This window comes from Prionailurus viverrinus, chromosome B3 (assembly GCF_022837055.1).
Source record: "Prionailurus viverrinus isolate Anna chromosome B3, UM_Priviv_1.0, whole genome shotgun sequence".
In the NCBI taxonomy this organism is placed as follows: domain Eukaryota; kingdom Metazoa; phylum Chordata; class Mammalia; order Carnivora; family Felidae; genus Prionailurus; species Prionailurus viverrinus.
In genome coordinates, this window is record NC_062566.1 from 140,734,924 (window position 1) to 140,755,536 (window position 20,613).

General features: G+C 56.1%; 1 protein-coding gene and 1 non-coding gene across 5 annotated transcripts; both read right to left on the reverse strand.

The window, feature by feature from the left end:
- Positions 1–18: 18 nt before the first annotated feature.
- LOC125168214 (uncharacterized) lies at positions 19–17,827 on the reverse strand. Of its 4 annotated transcripts, XM_047863147.1 has the most exons (13): positions 16,641–17,824; positions 14,850–15,159; positions 12,171–12,732; positions 11,567–11,687; positions 9,296–9,388; positions 8,291–8,391; positions 6,516–6,608; positions 6,043–6,175; positions 4,403–4,516; positions 3,983–4,138; positions 3,425–3,549; positions 2,760–2,854; positions 19–686 (listed from the first exon to the last, which is right to left on the reverse strand). In XM_047863147.1, the coding sequence occupies exons 2-12, from the start codon at positions 15,076–15,078 to the stop codon at positions 2,779–2,781; spliced, it is 1,803 nt and encodes a 600-aa protein (XP_047719103.1). In that variant the 5' UTR covers positions 15,079–15,159; positions 16,641–17,824; the 3' UTR covers positions 19–686; positions 2,760–2,778. The 4 variants fall into 4 exon arrangements, 3 of the variants coding, with proteins under 3 accessions (XP_047719103.1, XP_047719104.1, XP_047719105.1); XR_007153045.1 differs by lacking the exon at positions 3,425–3,549 and having other exon boundaries at positions 16,641–17,825; XM_047863148.1 differs by lacking the exon at positions 9,296–9,388.
- Positions 15,980–16,084, reverse strand: LOC125169172 (U6 spliceosomal RNA). Its single transcript, XR_007153503.1, has one exon. It is a non-coding gene; the product is annotated as a U6 spliceosomal RNA (small nuclear RNA).
- Positions 17,828–20,613: the final 2,786 nt, after the last annotated feature.

Sequence of the window (20,613 nt, forward strand, 5' to 3'; positions counted from 1 at the left end):
AGACCACAAACACAGATGTACAGGAGCTACTCTTTAATTTTCCAGAAAGGAGAATGAGGACAAGGCGGACAAAAAAAAGGAAAAATAGAAATGACCGCTTCCAACTCTACAGTTAACCAGAGGCCTGTCGGCTGCGATTTATTCACGTAGCCCAGAGGCAGCGGTACCTGAACGTCCACCCAAGACATTTCCTGCGACTGCTCTTCTGACACCAGGTGTGGGGGTCTCCACACCAGGCAAGTGTCCAGGTGTGCAGACACAAGTTAATTCTGATAATACATCAGACGGCAGCTGGGGCTGCAGGAATCTTGAAGCTCTCCTCACTCGAACATCTGGGGTTCATGTCCATAGCCCTGGCTGGGTCCTCAGTAGAGTCGCTGGCTGGGACACCTGCACGTGGCCTCCCACAAGGCCTGGCCTACCTTATAGCTTGGTGGCTGGGTTCCAGGGTAAATGCCCCAGGCATTCCTTCTGATAGAAGAGTCCAGACTTCGGAAGGATTGGCTTCCTCCTGAATATCAGGCTGTCATTTATGAAGTGGCCACTGGGTGGGCACTGGGATCAGGGGCACCCAGATCCTTTGCCTTAGGTAGCTGCTGGAGTCACACAACTTCCACAGCCCGAGGTTCCCTGAAGCTACTGCTCACCTCCACCTCTGTTCAGGGCAGTCAGGGTTCTGCCAGACCCTGGGGGGACAAAGACAAATGTGGTTGGTCCTCTGCCATCAAGCCACTTGCCAATGAACAGACAAGACAGCTCTTGGCCAGAGGAAGACTGTGATGTGCATCTTGGGAAAGAAAATGAGCAACAGACTTGGCGGCCTGAAAGGAGAAGAATTTCGACAGATGGGAAGGACACTCCAGGTAGGTGGAACAGAACATACAAAGATGTAGAGACAATCTGACCAAATATCAACAATTTCATGTGAGTCAACCAACAGCAGGCACATGGGCAGGAGAAGAGCCCAGTGCAGCTAGATCAGTGGTTCTCAAAATATATTCAGTGGAATCCCAGGGACCTGAGATCCTTCAGGTGACCTGTGAGGTCAAAACTTTTCATATGCCCCTTTCGCTGAGTGGACATTTACACCAATGGCCCAAAAGCCATGGCGGATAAAGTTGCTAGAACCTTGGCCCACACCAAAGCAGTGGCACCAAATTCTACTAGTGTCCTTCACCATCATGTACCCACAGGAAAAAAAAAAATCCAGTTTCACTTTAAAAAGTGCTGATAAAAGAGTAAAAATACTTACTCTTGTTAAATCTCAATTTGTGATTTACACAAAATTTGTGATGCATAAATTTTTAAGATCCCACATGAAGAAATACACAGTTCATACCCGGCCCTTGTATTGCACAGTGAAAGACAATGGCCGCCCTGAGGAAAAGCACTTGTGCAATTGACATTTGAGTTACAAGCTGAACTAGCTACTTGTTTCATGGAACACCACTTTTACTTGAAAGAATGACCCATGGACAGACTGTTCAGTTGTTGATGGCATGTTCTTGGAAATGAATAATGTGAGCTGGCCACTTCAAGGTAGACAACTGATGGTGTTTGTTGCCAATGATAAAATTTTGAGCTCTCGAGCAAAAATTGGGATTTTGGAAAACTTGTGTCTTCCACTGTGAGCCTGGGATTCCCAACAGCTATAGACTTTCCTGATGAAACTGATAGCTATGTTAACAAAGGTGCTTTATAGACAAGGTCTGATAAAACATGCTGACATCTAGATCCACATCACTGTGTGAACCTGTGTTTGCCAGGTGACAAACACTCTATGCTACAAAATCACATATGGGTAGAAGAGCCATTTCAAAGCGCAAAGTAGACCGAGGGGTTTTACTACAACAGAGCATGCAAATTTCATAAAATTCATCAAGCTGGTTTCAGAATCTACGTCCTAATCTTTAATAAACTACCACCTGTCCAGGAAAGGTGTGATATCAAAGCAGACTGGCCATAATTTCCTAAAAGAGGCATTAAAATACCCTCTCTTTCCCCAATAGTAACTGGTCTATGAGAGGCTGGACCTTCCTTATATACTCCAGCCAAAACATGTCACAACACATTGAACACAGCAGCCAATAAATGAGGATCTACCTGTCTCCTAGTAAGCCAGACAAAGATTTTGCAAAAATATAAAACAATGACACCCATGTTGTTAAGTTTGTTGTTATTATTGCAGAAAATACTTAATTTCTCCATTTAAAAATCTTTATTTGCCATAATGTTAACATGTTATGGGTTTATTTTTTTAAATAAATTCATATACCTAAATTAGTGTTATTCTATATAAATGTTAATTTATTTTCAAATCTATATATTCACATATAAATAATATATTGTCATTTACTTTGTTTCTAGTGATTTAATAAATACTAATTTTCCATTTTGGTGAATTACTATTTTAACCAATATTGTAGATGAATTACTAAATATTTTATTGGCTTTAATTTCTAATATGGTAACTCTTAGATTTTACCACGTAAGCTACAGCACTTAAGTTCAGTGACTGTTCAGAGTAAAGGGGTCCTGAGATCAAGACGTTTGAGAACTGTGCTCGAGAGCACAAGGTGCGGGACCCAGGCTGGCCATGCCACGTCTGCTACGGCAACTGGACCTTGATCCGGCTGTGCCCTTTGACCTGGTTCCCTCCACATCTCCAGAGCCACGGCCCTGGCCACCCTGCCCAGGGCTGGACCCTGCCCTATTGCCTCCCCTGGAGGGATGCTCTGGAGACTTGCACCCTCAGTCACCTGGTGCAGAGCTGGGGGATCAGCAGCAGCAGCAGCAGGATCTTCCCTTGACCTCAACCTCCGAGTCCACAAAGCTGCATGGCTGGTCCTGCATGCTAGGGAGTGAGGAGAGAGCTTCTGTGCACCTGTGAGCCTCTGGGTCTGTGCACCTGTGACCATGGGGTCCGCGTACCCAGGAGTGCCCACCAATGAAGTCTAGAGCAGTATCTTCCAGGGCGGCTGGGACACTAGCACATTCCCCAAGTCTCCACCCGCCCTTCCCTCCGGGGACCCCTAGGCGACCTACCAGGGAGCCCTGGGAACTCTAGGAAGGGGTCAGGATGGGAGCACTCTGAGGGTGGCAGGGAGACCAGCCTCCCTTAAGACCCCAGGTGAGTGATGGTCCTGCACTGCCTGCCGTGTTTTGCTGGGGACTCTGGGCAAGTCCTTGCCCAGACCCTTGCTCTCAGGCCTCAGTTTCCCTATCTGGGAATAGGGGTCAATGAGCTGTGAGACTCCAGCTTAGGGTTCTCAGTCTCTGGCAGCTACTGACCCTCCATACCCAGGGGCCCATGCTTTGGTGCGGCCTTGCCCCCACTGGGGCCCCTGGCAGCACCCCACCTCCGCAGGCTCACCCGTCCCCCTCTCTACCAACCCCCTCCCCAGCCCCTTATTCTCCTTCGTACCTCAGATAACCTGGGAATCTGTCCCTGAAGGAGGCCAGCCAATCATCCACAGTCTCCCTGCCCTTGTTCTCACTGAGCTGGAAGATCCCCAGGATGGGTTCCTCTGGGATGGCCAAGCCGGGACCCTGCCGGGAGCAGCTGGTACGTGAGCATGGGCCCTGTGTTCCCGGCTTCCTGTCTCTCCGGAGGACCCATTCCCCTTACCCACCTGCAGGCCCAGAGCCCAGGTCTATCCCTCAGGCCCCAGGGTGGGCGCTGCTGGTCAGAGCTGCCTGGTCCCGCCAAAGTTACCTCCTGAGCTCCCCACACCTGTCCTGGGAGGGCTTGCCTCCCCCCAGCTTGCGACATCCCAACCCTATCTCACAGTGTCGCCGTGGAAGCAGGTGGCCCCAGCCTTGTGTGTGGGATTTGAGGCCCAGTGCCAGCAGGTCTGAGTGTGGTTTGGGCGAGGACAGCACACCCGGCCCAGGCAGGGGGCCGGGAGAGACGAGAACCGGAAAGGGAGGACAAAGCGACTCCCTCCCAGCACCTGGCCTACCCGAGGGGTCCACGGCTCACCCCGTGCTTCCTGAAGATGTTGTCCAACTTCCAGATGTCCATCTCCACCTGAATCCTCAGGCTCCCCCACTTCCTAGGCGCCAGCATCCTGAGGTGGGTGGCCAGGGCCTGGACGTACTCCCCAAAGACCACCATGTGCAAACTTTGCATGATGCTCTGCTCTCCACAAGACAAGATGGAGAGGCCCGAGTGAAAGCTGTCCCAGGACACTGTCTGGCTGGCCTTAGCGGTACACCCTCGGGGATGGGGGGGGGCGGGCAGGGAGGCGGATGCTACTCAAACTCCTCCAGCACGGGTCTGTGGAGGGCCTGTCCCCACCACCAACCACATCGAACCCCTAACCACCGGGTTCCAGGGGTGCCTGCTTCAGCTCCTCAGGGTGACCGCCAGCAAGTCAGTCCCCCCGAATCGGCTGCCTACCTCATACACTGGAGTGGAGTGCAGGCTGGGACAGCCCTCCAGGGCCTGCCACAGGGACTGCAGAGCATTGACCAGATCCTTCTCCTTCCTCCCGAAGTGGCCCCTCAGCAGATTCTGAGGACAGGAGGGTCGGATGTCACGGGGGCCCGCGGTGCCCAGGCCGGCCGTGCTCCCTCCCGCCCTTGCCGGTCTCCTCCAGCCTCTGGGCCCCCGCCTCGCCCCACTGAGGGCACAGTCCTGGGCCAGAAGCTCACCCACTGTCTGTCCCAAAGTTCTGTCTACCCTCCTCCTGCCGATCTCTGAGAGCACCCCAGATTCAGACTGCAGCCCCTGACCCGAGCTCTTCCCTGGAGCCCTCCTGAGTCCCCCCGCATCTCTCCCCTTTGTCCCCACAGGACTGGCCTGGCACCAGACCTCGATGATGCTTTCCCTCCAGATCAGACTCCCAAGACACGGGACTGGGGCCTGCTCAGTTCTCAGTGGACACCACAGAGGATGGGCAGAGGGACAAAGCCAGCCTCCTCGGTGTTACCAGGGTACCTGAGCAAGTCCCGTCCCCGCTACACCCCAGCCCTCCAGCGCCCCGTCTGCAGACGCAGCCTCATCGGCACCATCTGTAAAAGACGGTGCCAACGTCCAATCCATGAGGTCCGCCTGCCTGGAGCTCTGTGTGGAGAAAGACCCCGGGGCTCCAATCGGGCCAGAGCAGAACGGAATGCTGGGATTGAAGCCATGTCTGCCACAGCCCAGGGAGAGGCAAGGACAGGCTGCTGGTCACCCTGGGAGGACCAGACCTCCCCAGGGCTTGCCAGGTGCTCAACTCTGCAGAAAACCCAATGGCCGTTGTCTCAGGAGCCGGTCCCCAGGGGGAAAATGAACCACTGGCTAGAACTGCAGGAGTGGAGACCGACCACCAGTACCTCCCATCTTCCACCCAGGAGGCCCCCATGAGGACAGGGCCCTGAACCCCTAATCTGAATGGAAAATTCCCTCCTATGGTTTCCACATCCTAGGAGGCCACCTCGCCCTCTCAGGGCTTCGGCTCCAGGGTCAGCCTCTGGGCATCCTCAGGGACCTCATCCTCTGGTGTGGCAGCCACAGCTCAGGGGGAGACAAAGTTGTCACAGAGGCAGGCACAGCGGCTCTGGGACACAGTGAAGGGACTTCACCTGCCTGGGAATGCAGCCCGGTCAGAGCCGGGGTAGGGAGAGGGGAGCCAATGTCAGGCCTCAACTGGCCTGGCAGGAGAGCAATCACACAGGTGGAGAGAGGAAGAGGCAGGTCTAGCCAGAGGGGACAGAGGGAGGTACCCTCCATGAGGAGGGGGCCAGGCCTCATAAAGTGGCAGGGAGGCTAAGCTAAGCCCACTCATCGGACAGGACCCCTACCTCAGGTCAGACAGGAAGCTGGCCCTGCCCCTCTGCTGCAGACAGAGAAGGCAAGCTGGGGAAGGCGCGGGGGGGGGGGGGGGGGCTGACCAGGAACATCTCTAGCCCATTCTGTCATCGCTGCCATGTCCCTCCCCAGCAAAGACTCTGCTGGGCTGGGCAGAAGTCCAGGGAGACACGGGCAGGCACCTTCTGCCTAGGTTTTCTAGGAGAAGAGACCCCACGCCAGTGCTGGGGCGGGGATGGCATCACCTGGCACAGGGCTCTGACTCTAAGCAGGAGGTGGTCCCGGCTGTGGCCTTCAATGGCGTGGATGGCACCCTGTACCGCGGTCACCAGGTCTGCAGGTGGAAAGCATGCCTGACTCAGCTCCTGCCACGTTTTCCTGTTGGGGTAACCAAAGGGGGTCCGTGGGGCCTGGCCCAGAGCCCTGCCACAGCCCCAAAGCTGCAGCACACCGGCCACACCCCTGCGCCTCTGTGCACCCTGGGACAGATGGGAGGCTGACGCTCCCTCATTTCTGCTGCCGTTGCTGTCTATCCCATCCCACTGTTTTTTCTCTGTACTTATAGACTGTTGTATCCACGTGCCTTAAAATGCAAAAGGTACAGTGGAAAACTCCTCTCCCCACTTTTTTCACAAAGGACAGCAAATCCGGATCGTCCACTGCCTAGCCTGCCGGGGCCCACCGGCCCCGCCCACACCCGGGTCACGCCCCCACGGACCTGAGGATGCAGCAGTTTCCCAGCACGTGCACCTCGGGGAAGGCCTCCGCAGTGGCGTTCTGCTGCAGGAAGTGGACAGCCTTGTCCTGGTACCTGCGGGGTGAGGCGGGAGATGCAGTCCCTCCCACCAGCCGCAGGCCCCGCCCACCAGCCCCAGCCCCACAGGCCGGGTCCCTTCTCTGCTTTAACGGCCGCCTCGTTCACAGAACCACAAACATGGGTTGCAGGGACCGAGATGTTGACAAGGCAGCCGGGGTTTACTTGGGCTGGCTCCGTGCCAGACCCGGCAGCCAGATGCTTCCTAAAGACATTTTCACCGAATGCCCTGGAGGACCGCTGGTGGCAGATGCTTGAGAACAGGATGGGGGTGGCTTTTCCCGTGGACTTGGAGCTGCGTCAGTGCTGTATCTGAGAAGCCCTCCCTCCCCGGCGGGTGAAGGGGAAGGCCGGCAGACGAGGCCGTGCCCTCCAAGCCCTGGGAGCGTCGGCTGAGGCCTGGGCGTGCTCTCAAGAAGGGGAGGCCGGCACCCCACGCCCGGGCTGGGCCACTGAAGCTGCTCCAAAGCAGAGAGTAGGGGGAGGCTCTGGGACAGCACACACCCCTGCTCCCCAACAGCAGGACAGAAGGGGCGCCCTCACGAGTCTGAGTCCCTAGACCACAGATCAAACTGGCGGCCCAGCAACATTTTCTTAAACATTTAAAACCTGGCTGATTTCACCTAACAATCCATATCCCTGGCCTCTCTTAAGTAACCTGCCTCACAGCCGCCTTTTATGGAGCCTGGCCCAGGTGAACACAGCCACTTCTGAAGTCTCCGGAGAAAGGGGCCTCGTGATGTGCTCTACACCGCGCTGTGCCCAAGGCATGCTTCTTAATCACAGGGGCCCAAGGACCCTGCCACACTGAGCCCAGCCCCAGCCCGTCGGGAAAGAGGCAGAGTCCCCACCCGAATCCTTAGCCTGGGACAGAGCTGGGTGTGCGGCTCAGGACTCTGACAGTGAAAAGCAGAGGAAATGGGGACACGGGCAGTCTTCCAGGTCCCTGGCCAAGGTTAGTAACCAAGATCATTTGTTATTGGTTATTTATTGGGGGGGAGGGGCAGAGAGAGAGAGAGGGAAGGAGAGAGAGAGAATCCCAAGCAGGCTCCAGGCTCAGTGCGGAGCCCAACATGGGGCTCGATCCCACGAAATATGAGATCATGACCTGAGCCAAGATCAAGAGTGAGACACTCAACCGACTGAGCCACCCAGGTGCCCCAAGATAATATTTTGATGAAACATTTTAAAAACTCAAAACCGATCCAAAACATCCAGAATGAGCAAAACATGAAGTTTTAGATAAAGACAGAATTCCACTTTGCATGCTCATGACTGCCCTGCCGGGCTCTCCCTTCCTCCCAGTCCTGCTGTCCAGTATGGGAGCCCCAGCCCCAGGTGGTGTTTAAAGGTCAATTAACTAAAATTAAGTAAAAGTTAACTGCAGTCCCTCCATGGAACTAGCTTGACAGCCACGGGAGGCTGGAGACGCCATGTCGGAAGGTGCCACCATGGGACGTCTCCACAGTCACCCAGGGGCTGCCTCCAGAGCCAGGCGGGAGGTGGAGCAGGCCAGACTGGGGACACCCAAAGCCAGTGCCCACCCCTTGCCCTGCTTCGGGAACTGGCCAAGCACCCGGTGGCCCGTGGGTGGAGGCTCGGCCAACACTCTAACTGGGCTTCTGTAGACCCAGACACCCGTACCTCCTTCTCTAGGCAACGACCACCTTTTCACTTACCTGTTCAGAAACTTTGAAAATATTTCCAGAACCATGGCTTGAACTTGGCTAGTGACCGATGGTCCAGTGGGTCTTGCTGCAATTATGGCTTCTTCCAGCAGCTGCCAGTCAAAGCATGTGGCCTCTCAGGGGGGAACCCAGGGACCAATGACACAGCCGGCGGACCCTGGGAGACCGTGTCCCCCCCAACTCTGTTATAGGAAGGGCTGACGCGCGGGAGCTGCACCCACACCCCTCCGCCGCTCTCCCTGCCGCCGGTGGCACAGAGCAGACGCCTCCCGCCAGGCCCTCACTACCCCTCCCGGCCCCACCTGTGTTGCAGGCCTCTCTCCCTCGAACCCTCCAGTCAGCCTGCAATCAGACAGCCTGAACGACCTCCTCATCCCCACGCATGGCTAGGCTTTTCCTGTCTGGCCCAGAGGCTGCCGCCACCCCCCACCCCCCCCCCCCCCACGAAGCTGCCAGCTCCCCACCTGACACTCTGAACAGGGCTTCTTGGCATAAAGGCCTTGAGGATGCATAAAATGTTTTCTCCCTCCAACTCTGAGCAGTCAAGAGAAGCAACAGAAACTCCCAGCACAGATCCTCTTTAAAAAAACAAAACAAAAAAAACCCTCCCCCTCCCCACACACGGGGTGGCCTCTCCTCCAAGGCCAAACATCCCACGCCCCCATGGCTGCTTGACCCTCTCGTCGAGGCATCCCCAGACACTGGTCTCTCTGCAGATCCTACCTGAGGCCCCGGGCAGTCTCGTGAGCTGAGACATTCCAGGAGGAGGCCCGTCTCCTGAAGATGCGCCCTGCAGCCCAGCACTGGGACCCCATCTGTTGTGCCTGCCGCCCTCAGTCACTGACACCGTCCTTGCTGCACATGCGCACGGCCACCCCTCAGTCATCCCCCCCCCAGCACCCCATCCTTCCAGGCACCCCCCCACACACCAGGCGGGGCGCTCAGGAAGGGGCCAGGGACCCACGTGGTGGGCTGGAAAGACTGACTGGCGAATACCTGGAAGATTTCAAGGAACGTTGGGTGGGAGAACGGGGCCCACTTTTTCTGATCGCAGATCAGGACATTTTCTAGAGTCTCCTCCAGCCTTTCCTGCCCAGAAAACAGTAAAAGCAACTTTGATCCCCAGGCTTCTCTCCGGGGCTCCGCCCCAACTGAGGACAGGAGAGCGAGTAAGAACCAGAGCCCGCCCAGGAACTCCCCCCTTGACCAGCAGCCTGAAATCCGCCCACCGCCGAGGGACCCAGTTCCGAGTAAACCCTCCCCTTCACAGCCCCCGGCCCTCTGTGCATCAGCGTCTAGATACACCCTCCTCCTCGTTCCTGGCCAGGCCATCGCTCCCATCCCCGTCTGCTCATCTGCCTGGGGGTGATGGGCAGCTCCCACTCGCGGACAGCAGAGCCCATCAGCGGGCGTGGGCTGAGAGCTGAGAGGGCCGCCAGGGTCCAGAGACACACAGTCTGGGGACACAGGGACCACGGACCACTGGGGACCAGGTTGCACCAGGGAGACCCAGGGCCCTGGAGACCAGCTCCTGGCCAGAAGAAACCTGAGTGTGACCTCTCAGGCCCGACCCCAGGCAGTGACAGAGGCTGTCCCTAGCAGGTCCCCCCAGGGGAAGCTGTCCTCCTCACCCGGCTGGCCACACGGCCAACACAGTGTGGCCGGGGGAGGGGGGCGTCCTCAGGTTGGCTGCCCAGACTCCCACTTGGGTCTCCTTCCTAGCCCAGGTACCTCCATCTGAAGGCCCCTGGCGGGCCGTGGCCTTCCTATCTGCGGAAAGGGGCAGCCTGGAAGCTGATTGTCTCCACCAGCTCAGCCCTCGGTACTTTTTCCCTCCTAGCCCTGCCAGAAGCTGATGTCTGGCTGCCTGCCCGACGCCACTGACGGCGGCTGCTAGCCCTCACCCGACACGGGTGCCCGGCATCGCGCCTCTCGCGGGCATCGCCGCGCCACCACCCGGAAGGCGGCACCGTTGCTTGCGCTCTGGCTGCCTGTCTGAATTGCCCACCGGACACTGCAGCGCAGCCCTTGACGGCTGGAGCGTGGAACATCGAGGAGTGAGAAGCCCCGTCTTCCCTGATCCGGCCCAAACTGCAACGCCACGGTTTTGGGGAGAGCCGTGAAGGACAAAGGGCCTCAAAACTCAGAGCCCTGGGGCGCCTGGGTGGCGCAGTCGGTTAAGCGTCCGACTTCAGCCAGGTCATGATCTCATTGTCCGTGAGTTCGAGCCCCACGTCGGGCTCTGGGCTGATGGCTCAGAGCCTGGAGCCTGTTTCCGGTTCTGTGTCTCCCTCTCTCTCTGCCCCTCCCCTGTTCATGCTCTGTCTCTCTCTGTCCCAAAAATAAATAAAAAACATTGAAAAAAAAAAACACAAAGGTTAAAAACTCAGAGCCCTGAGTTTGCCGGCGAGGAAAAGGCTGGGCACTTACGCACCAGCTACTGGAAAATTCCCGTTAAGCCGATACCGATTCTCTACCTCACGGTCGTAAAGCTTAGTTTCTCGGTCTGTTAGCTGAGATAGGCAGAAAGCTTCCCTGCATCCCAAAACATCTCTTCCGCCAGTTCCCGTGACACTAGACGTGTCTGTGCCACGGCCAGGGATGCCGTTATGGGAGGTCACGTCTGTTAAAAGCGATCATAGGGGCGCCTGGGCGGCTCAGTTGGTTGCACGTCTGACTTCAGCTCAGGTCATGCTCTCAAGGTTTGTGAGTTCGAGCCCCGCATCAGGCTCTCTGCTGTTAGCACAGAGCCCTCTTAGATCCTCTGTCTCCTTCTTTCTCTGCACCTCCCCCACCTACACTCTCTCTCACAAATGGATAAACATTAAAACCAAAAAAAAGACCATAGTAGGAAATTGCGACGTCCCCTTAAGTCCTCTCCGTCTGCCAAGGATTAACCGTATGCACCCACCTTGGGGCAGCTGGCTTTCCACCCGAGCCTCGCCGGCCCTGCTCTGTAGCCACCGGTGTGGAAGTGGCCAGACTGCGCTCACTGGTCAGGACAGCGACCTCTGGTCTGGTGCGCTCTCTCTGGGCCCGCGATACGCCTCACACCTCAGACCCACGGCACGTGGTTACTTCCCACGTGACAGTGCTCAAGGGCCAGAATGGGCATGGCATCACCCCTGCAGCCCTAGGAGTGGACGGGGGCTCTGGCTCCAGCCCACCATCCGGGGCCCGCCCTGGCCCATCCCCTTCCCTGTTGTCCCCCAGCCAGATGTGGGACAAGGAGACCTCTGGGTGGTGGAGACTCCTGGACCCATTTACCTGGATCAGCGCCACCAGCTTCTTCTGCACTTGGGACATCCAGGTCACAAACATCATGGAGTCCAAGAGGTACCCGGCCGTGGGCTTCTGGGAGGTGGCAGGCGCATTCAGAAGCGTCTCCCTGCCGGGTTGGAAGGAACCACGAGGGGCACAGAGCTGAGCTGGGGTTGGGGGAGGGACTGGGCTGCGGAGGACAGCTCAGCGCTAAGGGCAGTGGACTCCAGGCCGGGCCTCGCCCCCTCCCCAGCCTGTGCTGCCTGCCCCTCGCCCCTGCACCAGGCCCAGTGACTAGAGAGGGCAGCTGGGGTTGAGAAACCAGAGCCAGAGGCTCTGTTGGCGTAGACCAGTCTCTGGTCACACACAAATGTGGACCGTGAGCCCCCCCCCCCACACACACACACAAAAACACACCCTAACATACTAACGCACCGGCACATATACACGACAAGCACACTGACACGCATGTGTCCCCGAGGCTGGGGCTGCATCTGCCTTCTCCGGCCACCAGCCCAGCCCAGGTGGCCCCTCGAAAGGCTCTGTGTCAACCGCAGCCCTGGCCTGGGGGCCCTCACCCAGGACCCCAAGCTCCTCCAGGAGGACTCACCCCAGCTGCCCAAACAAGGTCGTCCTGCCCCAGGCATACAGCACGCAGCAGCTGTTCCAGCTGGTGCCGCAGGAGTCCTTGAGCTCCAAGAGGCGGCTGAGGAGGACCTCCTGGAAGCAGGTGCTGTAGATCGTCCAGAGGCGGGCCCCCAGCTGGCTCGCCCTCAGCGACCCCAGGCCCTGTCTCACAGCCTCCTCTAGCTTCTCCAGGAAAGGGTCCAGCTTGTCCCTGGGGTCCCAGGTGGGCACTCGGGCCTCAGCGTCATTTCTCAGCAGCCTCTCCAGCTGACTGCCCCAGGTGGCGACTGTGCCATCCTCGAGGGTACCGGCCTCCGGGCTCGGGGGCTTGTCCTGTGTGTACTCCACAGTGTCCAGCACCGCCTGGAGCTTCAGCTCCAGCTCCTGGCCGAGCCTGACGCCCTCCAGAGCCTGCTGGACCACCTGCCACATGCTCTGGGCCAGAGCCTGGTACTGGGGGCCGCAGTCCTGCCCTTCCCATGCTGACGCGGAGACGCTCAGGTAGGCTTCCAGAAACTTCCCCTCCTGCACCAACTGTTGGAAGCCTGGAAGAAAAGAACCCAAAAGGATGGCTCAGCGGAGGGACTCGGAAGAATGGGGGAAACCGGGGAGGGGGAGGGGCGCCCGCCCAGGATTCTTCCCCAGAGCAGGGTGGGTGTGGGCTGAGCTGGTGTCAGGGGAACCACGCACAAAGATGAGGCAGTGGCTTGAAGAGCCTTTGGGGACGGGGCTCCTTGCGGCCAGTCAGGATCAGCAGGGCACGAGTTTGTACGAGGGTCACAGAAGACTGGTACGCTTTCCACCGTGTCCCCCTTGCAGCAGGAAAGCTTAACACGAGCGGTTCCTTCCCATGAGCCTCTAAGCGCCCAGGGCGATGCACGGTCTGCGCTTTCATCAGCGGCGCATTGTCAACCCGACATCGAGGCAGCAAAGGCGCTTTCCCGACCAGAGGCACGGACAGGGGGGTCCAACAGAGGTAGTAGGAAATAGTGTCAAAAGGAATGCCCATCAGGACCACGTGGAGGGCTCACTGAAGCCCAGGTTGGAATGTGCATCTGGGACAGGTTCCCAGGGGGTGCCAACAGTGCTGGTCCTCTGCCAGGAGGGAGGGATGCGAAGGGAAGAATTCTGCCTCGGGTCCCAGAGGAGCCTCAGCAAGACACTGCAGCCTGTAGCTGCAGGAGGCGGGCTCTGATGAGACTCAGATGGGAGAGAGGAATTGGGAGACAGGGCTGTCCAAAGCACTTGAACACTTGGACACTGATTCTTATGGACTTCAACTTGGAGGGGCAGTTTTGAACTTTAAATCCTCCCTGGAAACTTCAGAACGAGAAGGCAGGTATATTTCAAGTTGGGGCGCAGAATGCCTTCCTGTCGTCAAGGGCGAACGCATGCCCCTCCCCCCATTTCCTATTCTTCCTTTCTCGTAGCAAGAATGAACGTGTGATGCCAGGAGCTGGGCAGCTGTCTTGGGCCACGAGACAGGAACCCCATGGGGAGGATAGTGGAGGGGTCCGATGGAGGGGTCTGGGTCCCTGATCGCGGAGGAGCCCTGGACCACCTACCCAAATCTTCCATGAGAGAAGCACGTTTTATCTTGTTTTATCTTAAGCCACAGTTTGTTGGGCGTCTCAGTGAAAGCAGCTGAACTTATAACAATACGAAGGGTTGAGGAGGAGTGGAATGTGGGATGGAAATTATTTTGCCCCAAGCAAGACAGCCTTTGACAGCCTTAAACTATTCTGAAGGTGGAGATTCCCTGTCTACTTCTCATAGATGGCTCCCTGTGGACAGGCATTAATTAGATTAGATGTGGAAATAGGAACCGTGACCCCTGGAATCTCTGTGCTGTCACCAGGTGCAGGGGCTACCTGGACATCATTCCCCTTCCTTCCAGAGCTGTGCCGTCCAGCACGGCAGCCCCGAGCCACCCGTGGTTACTGAGCACTGAAAACGTCAAACCTGAGCTGTGCTGTCGGCATAAAACACACATCAGACTTCCAAGACTTAGCAGGGGGGAAGAAAAAGAATGTAGCATACCTTAATTTTAATACCGATTGAACGTTGAAACATGTTGAAATACTACCTCAGCTCTATTGGGCTGAAGAAAAGATATTACTGAAGTTCATTTCACCCGTTTCTTTTTCAATGCTTCCTGTGACTCCTGAGAACTTGAAATCACCGCCCGGCTCACACTCCATCTCCTCAGACAGCACTAGCCTAGAATATACTTGCCCCTCTCCCTCCAACATGGGATTCCGGTTTATCCCACACCAACCCGGCTCTTTTCTGGGCAGGGGGCCACGATCCGCCCCCCCCACCCCCCCTCCCAAAACAGAAGACCTGCCCTTACAACGTCCTGAGGTCTCGACCGCGTTGCTATTTCTTAGCAAGAATATTGGTGGGGTCGGGCCGGGCCGGTTCGCTCTGTTCTGGGGCCTTCTCTCACTCCCCAGCACGCGTCAGAGCCCCCCCTGCGCTTAGCAGCCCGGCCCCGTGACGGCTGTCGTGTGGCGGGGGGTGATGGTGAGCAAGCCGGCCCCCCTCCCCTCGTGGGGCCCTCCAGGCCCTCCGAGTGACACCCGCACGTATTGAAAGAAAGGCCGAGTGAGCAAGCAAAAGATGGGGAAAAGGTACAAAGATGCGAAGACGACGCCCATACCTTGGGAGGTTTCGTCCAGAGGAATGACACTCTGGGGCCCTTTGTTTGCGTGCAGTCCTTTCAGAAACCCGGTAATCCTCCTTAGGTTCAAAGGATGGCCTCTGGGCTGTTGTCTCGGGTGCCCCTGAGGCTCAGCGAGCAGGATTTGTCCATACTCGCTCCCAGCTTCTTCCCCTCCGAGCCTGGATTTCCTCCTGCCCCAGAAGACCTTCCTGTGGACTAGATTCATCCCACTGCTCTTGTCCCTGGCAGCGGCTCGGCCCCACCGACACCTGGCACAGCCTCTGAGTCACGGGGCGTGTTTCTCTCTCTGCAAAACGAAAGAAATAGGAGGAAGTGGGTGACTGCCAGAGAAATTTCCTCTTGTGTTTAAAAAGATGGCTGTTAATGCTTTTGAGAAGTCCCCAAATCTCACTGCCCAGGGAAAAGAGGTGGTAGTCTCACTGTTTAGTGCAGGAATGTTTCCCTGGCATCTTGAGCCAACCCCAGGTCGGAGCAAAGGCCGGGAAGTTGGGGCAGAGCACGTGAAGCCTGTGGTCACAGTGGACCCCCATCACCACCACCACCACACTCCCACCCCACCGTTGCTGTCGAAAAGTGCGAACGAACTCTTGTTTGGATTTTTGAATGTTTATTTATTTTGAGAGAGAGCGCGCGAGCAAGTGGGGGAGAGGCAGAGAGAGAGGGAGACAGAGAATCCCCAGCAAGCTCCATGCTGTCGGCCTGACGTGGGGCTCGAACCCACAAACTGTGAGATCGTGACCTGAGCCGAGATCAAGAGTCGGATGCTTAACTGACTGAGCCGCCCAGGCGCCCACTTGTTCAGATTTTTTAAAAGTCTGTCATTTGGGGCGCCTGGGTGGCTCAGTCAGCTGAACATCGGACTCTTGGTTTCGGCTCAGGTCATGATTTCACTGTGAGTTCAAGCCCCGCTTCAGGGTCTGTGCTGACAGTGTGAGCCTGCTTGGGATTCTCTCTCTCCCTCTCTCTCTCTGTGCCCCTCCCCCACTTGTGTTCTCTCTCTCTCTCTCTCTCTCTCTCTCTCTCTCTCAAAATAAATAAACTTGAAAAAAAAGTCTGTCATTAACAAAGAAATTACTCATAGCTATTTTTTTTTTAAAACAGGCTTTAAAAATACGGAACACTTCCCAAATTTGTGTCATCCCTGCACAGGGGCCCTGCTCATCTTCTCGGTGTCATTCCAATTTTAACGCATGTACAGCTGAAGTGAGAGCTCTTTCTCTCATTATTATTACAGCAAAGCACAGACAACATAAACTTTACCATTCGAACCATCTGTAAGTGTACAAGTCAGGGGTATTGAGCAACACCCTTCCAGTAAGGTCTGCAAACATCACCACCATCCATCCCCAGGACTTTTTTTGTCATTCCAAATGAAAACTGCCCCCGTTAAATGTGAACTTCTGTTCCCCCTGCCCCGGGTCCCGGAGACCACCCTACCTGCTGTGTCTGTGATTCTGACCACTCTAGGGACCTCACATAGGTGGAACCATGCAGTGTTTATCCCTCTGTGACTAGCCTAATGTCCTCAAGTTTCATCCTTGATGCAGCAGGTGTCAGAATAATGCTCCATCGTATGGATAGACCCGCTTTGTTTGTCCACATATCTGTCCGTGGACCCTTGGGTGGCTTTTGGCTACTGTGAATGATGGTGTTCTGGACACATGTGTGCACGTGTCTGTTCAAGTCCCTGCTCTCAGTTTGTAGCTCTGGTTTCTTTTTCACCGACAGAGGAAGTATCACAGCTGTGGTTCCGAAAGCCTCACGTACCTTGGACGTGCTCACTGCCCGAGTAGGTGAGTGGCATCCTCGAGAAGCCACCGCTCGCCTCCCAGGAGGCTTCACGGGGACACTGCCGCCAGCAGCATCGCCCAAACCCTGGAGCGGCTTCTGTCCAGTGTGGTGTGAGGTAGGGATCCGGTGCCGTCTTTCTCCGTGGGGAGAACCTGCTTTCCAGTGGTGGTTACCAAACAGTGTCCCCTCCCCCGTGCCCTGATTTGACAGGCCAGCTCTGTCTCCTGCATCCAACATGGAAACTTGGATCTGCAGCAACCCAGATGGCAGCTTTAACCACTAGCCAGAGAGCTCTGAGGATACATTCAGAGTCCCCGACCTGGACCCCATGTATCCCATGGGAGTTTCCTGTTGCTACGGTAACAAATTACCACCAGCTTAGCGACCTAAACCATGCAAGTTGCAAGTTTTCTTTGCTGCTGTTCCAGAGGTCAGAGACCCGGCTGGGCGTCTCTGGAGTGTGTTCCTTCCTCCCGCAGCCCTGGGAGGGAAACTATTTCCTGCTTTACCACCCTCCTGATGCTGCCCGTGCTCTTAGGCTCACAGGCCTTTCCTCCAGTCTGCAGATGCAGCAGTGGCTGGCTCGATTCTGGTCTCAGCTCTGCCTCACTTTCCCCCTGGTAGGGACCCTGGGATGACATCAGGCCACGAGACAGGCCAGGGTGGGCTCCTCTGTGAGGTCAGCTCATCAGCAACCTTATTTCTGTCGCATCCTCCGCTCCCCCTTTGCGGTGGAAGGGGGAGCCGTCAGGCGGGCATCGCTGGGGGGCGCTATTCTGCCTACAGCACACCCCCTTGGGAACAGCCTCCCCTCTCTCCTCAGCTTCACGGGGTGACTTCCCAAAGCACTCAGCATCTCCACGTTCTAGTGGCCAAGGGCAGGCCGCCAAAATGGCGTGTTGATTATTTTACATTGAAGCTGCTTGGGAAGCTTCCGGTATAAGGTCACTGAGACCCTCCCCTGTCCCCAGAAAGCAGGATGTAAACCTCCCACATGAAACGTGTCTCGTCGGTACTGAGAAGCAAAACAACACCCTTATCACCAGAGACAGAAAATCTAGAGCCAAGAAGGCCGTAGCGACAACCATGTTATGTTCCGCTGATCTCGTACCTCGGTCCAAATTCCACTTAGAATTCTTTACTAGTCAAAGCTCCCAGACACTGAAAGAGGGACCCTCTCACACCACTGGTGAGAATGCAAACTGGGGCAGCCACACTGGAAAACAGAGCGGAGGTTCCTCAAAAAAATTACAAATAGATCTACCCTACGACCCAGCAATTGCACTACTAGGTATTTATCCACGGGATGCAGGTGTGCTGTTTCGAAGGGACACAGGCACCCCCATGTTTATAGCAGCCCTGTCGACAATAGCCAAAGTCTGGAAAGAGCCCACATGTCCATCAATAGATGGATAAAGAAGATATGGTATATATACACAATGGAGTATTATTCGGCAATCAAAAAGAATGAAATCTTGCCATTTGTAACTATGTGGATGGAACTAGAGGGTATGATGCTAAGCGAAATTAATCAGAGAAAGACAAATATCATATGAGTTCACTCATATGAGGACTTTAAGACACAGAACAGATGAACATAAGGGAAGGGAAGCAAAAATAATATAAAAACAGGGAGGGGGACAAAACAGAAGAGACTCTTTTTTTTTTTTTTTTTTTTTTTTTTTTTCAACGTTTATTTATTTTTGGGACAGAGAGAGACAGAGCATGAACGGGGGAGGGGCAGAGAAAGAGGGAGACACAGAATCGGAAGCAGGCTCCAGGCTCTGAGCCATCAGCCCAGAGCCCGACGCGGGGCTCGAACTCACGGACCGCGAGATCGTGACCTGGCTGAAGTCGGACGCTTAACCGACTGCGCCACCCAGGCGCCCCGAGACTCTTAAATATAGAGAACTGAGGGTTGCTGGAGGGGAGGTAGGTGGGGGCATGGGCTAAATGGACAAGGGGCAATGAGGAGAACACTTGTGGGGTTGAGCACGGGGTGTTATATGTAGGGGTTGGATCACTGGAATCTACTCCTGAAGTCATTGTTACACTAGATGCTAACTAACTTGGATGGATGTAAATTTAAACAAACAAACAAATAAACAAATCTCCCGAACACCTGTTTTCTTTATCCTGCCAATTTCTCAAAATTTAGTGCTTCTCTGTCTCAAAGTACAGAAAGTCTAAAAGAGACCCGTCTGGGTCTCCTCCTTAGGTCTCAGTTTTATATTAGGCCCCCGTGCACACAGAACACAACTTTGGGTTTTTTGTCCCGTTGACCCATCTCGCGTTAGCTTAGTCTTGAGTCCAGCTGGAAGATCCCCGAGGTAGAGAAGACTTCTTTCTTCCCTGCGACACGATCGCCCTCGCCCCTTCAGATCCCCTCCCCCACCCAGTCGGACGGGTCCCCTGTTTCTCTGAACCCGGTTCCACAGCACCCACGAGCCTCGTCCTTAGGGACTCAATTCAACACTCTAGAACAGTCCTCCATTTCTAGGACAGCGCCTTGGTTTCCGAGGACCATCTGGCTCATTTGCCATTCCCTGTGTTCCTACTTCCCGCTCACAGAGACGGAAACACACGCATATCCACACTGAACTAAGGGACACAGAGCTCACAGAACACAGCGAGCGTGCGGAGATGTTGGCATTGCCCTAAACACACACCACAACATCCCCCTCCCCACGTGTTGCAAAACAGGGCCCCTGTCCGGTGCCATGAGGCAGGTGCTACTTTATAGAGATGCAGTGAGACAGGGAGATGGCCTGAGGCCCTGCAGCTGGAAGAATCCCAAAGTTTCACTTTCTGTTTTGCTTTTCCTGTTTTTCTGGAGTTTCTCAGAAACCATTTGGAAGTTCCCTTCGTCTCCCCCACCCCCTCAAATCACATCCTGGTAGATGAGTTCATGCGAGGCAACAAACGCCCTCTTCATGGGGTTTCCAGCCTCTTACGAGACTACCCAGGGTCCCAGCACAGCTGCCCACCCGAGTGGAATGTCCCCTCCCTCTTCTCTAGTTCAAGGGGCGCCTGGCAGGTTACACAGGCCCCTGCTGGACTCCAGCTCACACTGGCCCCCCCCCCGGGAGGGAGAGGCAGGCTTTCTCTAAATGTCCCCTCGCCTCCGCGCTGCTGGGCACCACCCCGAAGGGGTCCCAGGAAAGCCCCAGCCTGAGCCAGCTGCTCAGAACCCCACCGGCGTGGCCACAGCTCAGGGGAGCTCAGGACAGAGTGCGGCAGCCGCTGCAAAAACTCCAGCTGGGCGCCGTCCCCACGAGCCTGACGGCTTCCCCCTAACCCTCCGGGGCCTGTTCTCTCCCTTTACCAACTAGCTTCACCGGACAGATCGGAGCGATGCGCCCCTCCTTTTCTAGAACCAGATGGTGGAGCTTAGAACCCCGCCGTCCACGCGTGCTTCCCATGCAGGGGGGCGAGGGGGATGTGCCAGACCCATGAAGGTGTTAAATGCACGCACCCTCAGCCCTGGCAATTCCACTACGAAAACTTCAATGTCCTGACAGATCCAGACTCCCCCCACAATCCGGACCTCAGCGCCTTTATAAAAGCTGAAGCCACGTACAGGCTGGAACGCACCTGGAAGGAACCAGCCTAATAAACTGTCTACAGCAGTCAGGCCAGTTGGAACTCCCACAGCCACTGACGGCGGTGAGGCTCACCTCGAGACGCACAACTCAAGGAAAAGAGCCGAGGGCAGCGCACACACAGCTTTTAGAGGTCACCTTGGCGGCCTGCTCGCGGCCCACCTTCCTCTGTCTTCAAGGCCGGAAGGATCGCATCCCTAACCTGTCATCACCTCTCTCCCTCCGACCACAGGTGGGGAAGGCTGTCCACCTTGAAGGACTCATGATGCCACTGGACACCCTTAACCACCCCTGCACCGTCCCTTTCTCCATGTCGCGCATTCACGTCCCAAGAATTAGGGCGAGAA

Coding starts and splice junctions, on each gene's coding strand:
- LOC125168214 (XM_047863147.1), bottom strand. CDS start 15,078: ATGAATCTAGTCCACAGGAAGGTCTTCTGGGGCAGGAGGAAATCCAGG. Junction 8,392..9,295: donor CGTTCCTTGAAATCTTCCAG/GTATTCGCCAGT, acceptor TTTGACTGGCAG/CTGCTGGAAGAAGCCATAAT. Junction 3,550..3,982: donor ACATCTTCAGGAAGCACGGG/GTGAGCCGTGGA, acceptor TGCTCCCGGCAG/GGTCCCGGCTTGGCCATCCC.